This window comes from Chiloscyllium plagiosum, unplaced genomic scaffold (assembly GCF_004010195.1).
Source record: "Chiloscyllium plagiosum isolate BGI_BamShark_2017 unplaced genomic scaffold, ASM401019v2 scaf_51631, whole genome shotgun sequence".
In the NCBI taxonomy this organism is placed as follows: domain Eukaryota; kingdom Metazoa; phylum Chordata; class Chondrichthyes; order Orectolobiformes; family Hemiscylliidae; genus Chiloscyllium; species Chiloscyllium plagiosum.
The window spans coordinates 1-1,227 of record NW_025139638.1 but is presented as its reverse complement, the minus strand read 5'-3'; the positions used below and the strand labels follow the sequence as shown (position 1 = coordinate 1,227).

General features: G+C 68.1%; 1 protein-coding gene across 1 annotated transcript; it reads left to right on the top strand.

The window, feature by feature from the left end:
• Positions 1 to 5: 5 nt before the first annotated feature.
• Positions 6 to 1,221, top strand: LOC122544969 (reticulon-4 receptor-like 2; the record flags this gene model as incomplete). The annotated part of the gene is made up of 1 exon (XM_043684214.1): positions 6 to 1,221. A coding segment is annotated over one exon (1,155 nt), but the record flags the coding sequence as incomplete, so codon positions are not given.
• Positions 1,222 to 1,227: the final 6 nt, after the last annotated feature.

The following is a 1,227-nucleotide window of genomic DNA, read 5'->3' as shown; positions in this document are numbered from 1 at the left end:
TGTTGTTCCGATGCCCCTTCCCTGAGGCCTGTCCCGCTCCCTGTTCCTGTGCCCAGCCCCCGCTCACTGTCAGCTGTGGATCCCGGGACCTGGAGCAGGTTCCCCGGGTAACCGCGGCCTCTCCAGGAGACGGAGCCTGGGGCCTGGGGGACGACGTCCGCCTCTTCCTGCCTCACAACCGGATCTCGGAGCTGGAGCCAGACTCCCTGCCCAGCGGCCTCTCCGTGCTCTGGCTGTACTCCAACAACCTGAGCGCAGTGAGGCCTGGGGCCTTGTGGGGCCTGGTCCGCCTGGAGGAGCTGGACCTGGGAGACAACCCATGCCTGAGCTCCCTGAGCGAGGAGACCTTCCGGGGCCTAGTCAGACTGCGGAGCCTGCAGTTGCCGCGCTGCGGTTTGCGGAGGTTGCCGTCCGGCCTGTTCCGGGGCCTGTCCTCGCTGCGTTACCTCTCGCTTCAGGAGAACCTCCTGCCCGAGCTCTCGCGGGGGCTCTTCGACGGCCTGGCCCAGCTCCGGCACCTCTTCCTCCACGGCAACCGGATCGCGGCTCTCGCCGGAGACACCTTCCGGGGCCTGCAGGGCCTAGAGCGGTTACTGCTGCACCGGAACCTCCTGTCAGAGGTGCAGCCTGCGGCCTTCCGGGGCCTAGTGCTACTCGACACCCTCTTCCTGTTTGAGAACAGGCTGCGGGAGCTGCCAGGCCCGGCCCTCCAGCCCTTGGCCTCCCTCCGTTTCCTGCGGCTCAGCGGGAACCCCTGGGCCTGCGATTGTCGGGCCCTCGCTCTGCGTCACTGGTTCAGGAGGTTTAGAGGGGCCAGCTCTGCCCTGGAGTGTGCCGAACCCCCCGGCCTTCGCGGCAGAGACCTCCGCCTCCTCACTCCAGCCGACTTCCAGGGCTGCCCAGGCCTGGGGCCTAGGCCGAGGCCTGGGAAAGTGGAGCCTCCTGCAAACCAGAGCCGGGGGGGGACAGGGGTCAGCGTCCGTCCGTCCAAGGGCCAGGCCGGGGAGGACTGGCCCGGGGAGTACGATTACCCTGAGGCTCTGCCCTCCCCTGGACTAGGCCGCTGCGAGGGCGGAGGGTGCCAGAGGAACTCAGCCAACCAGGCCCCTGGGATCTTCCTTTACCCTGTCTGGGGCCTGGCCTTGATGTGGGCCTGGTGAACCCTGGGAGTGGGGGAGGAGGAGGGGGTTCCCATGGCAACACCCACCCCCTCAACCTCATACCTAC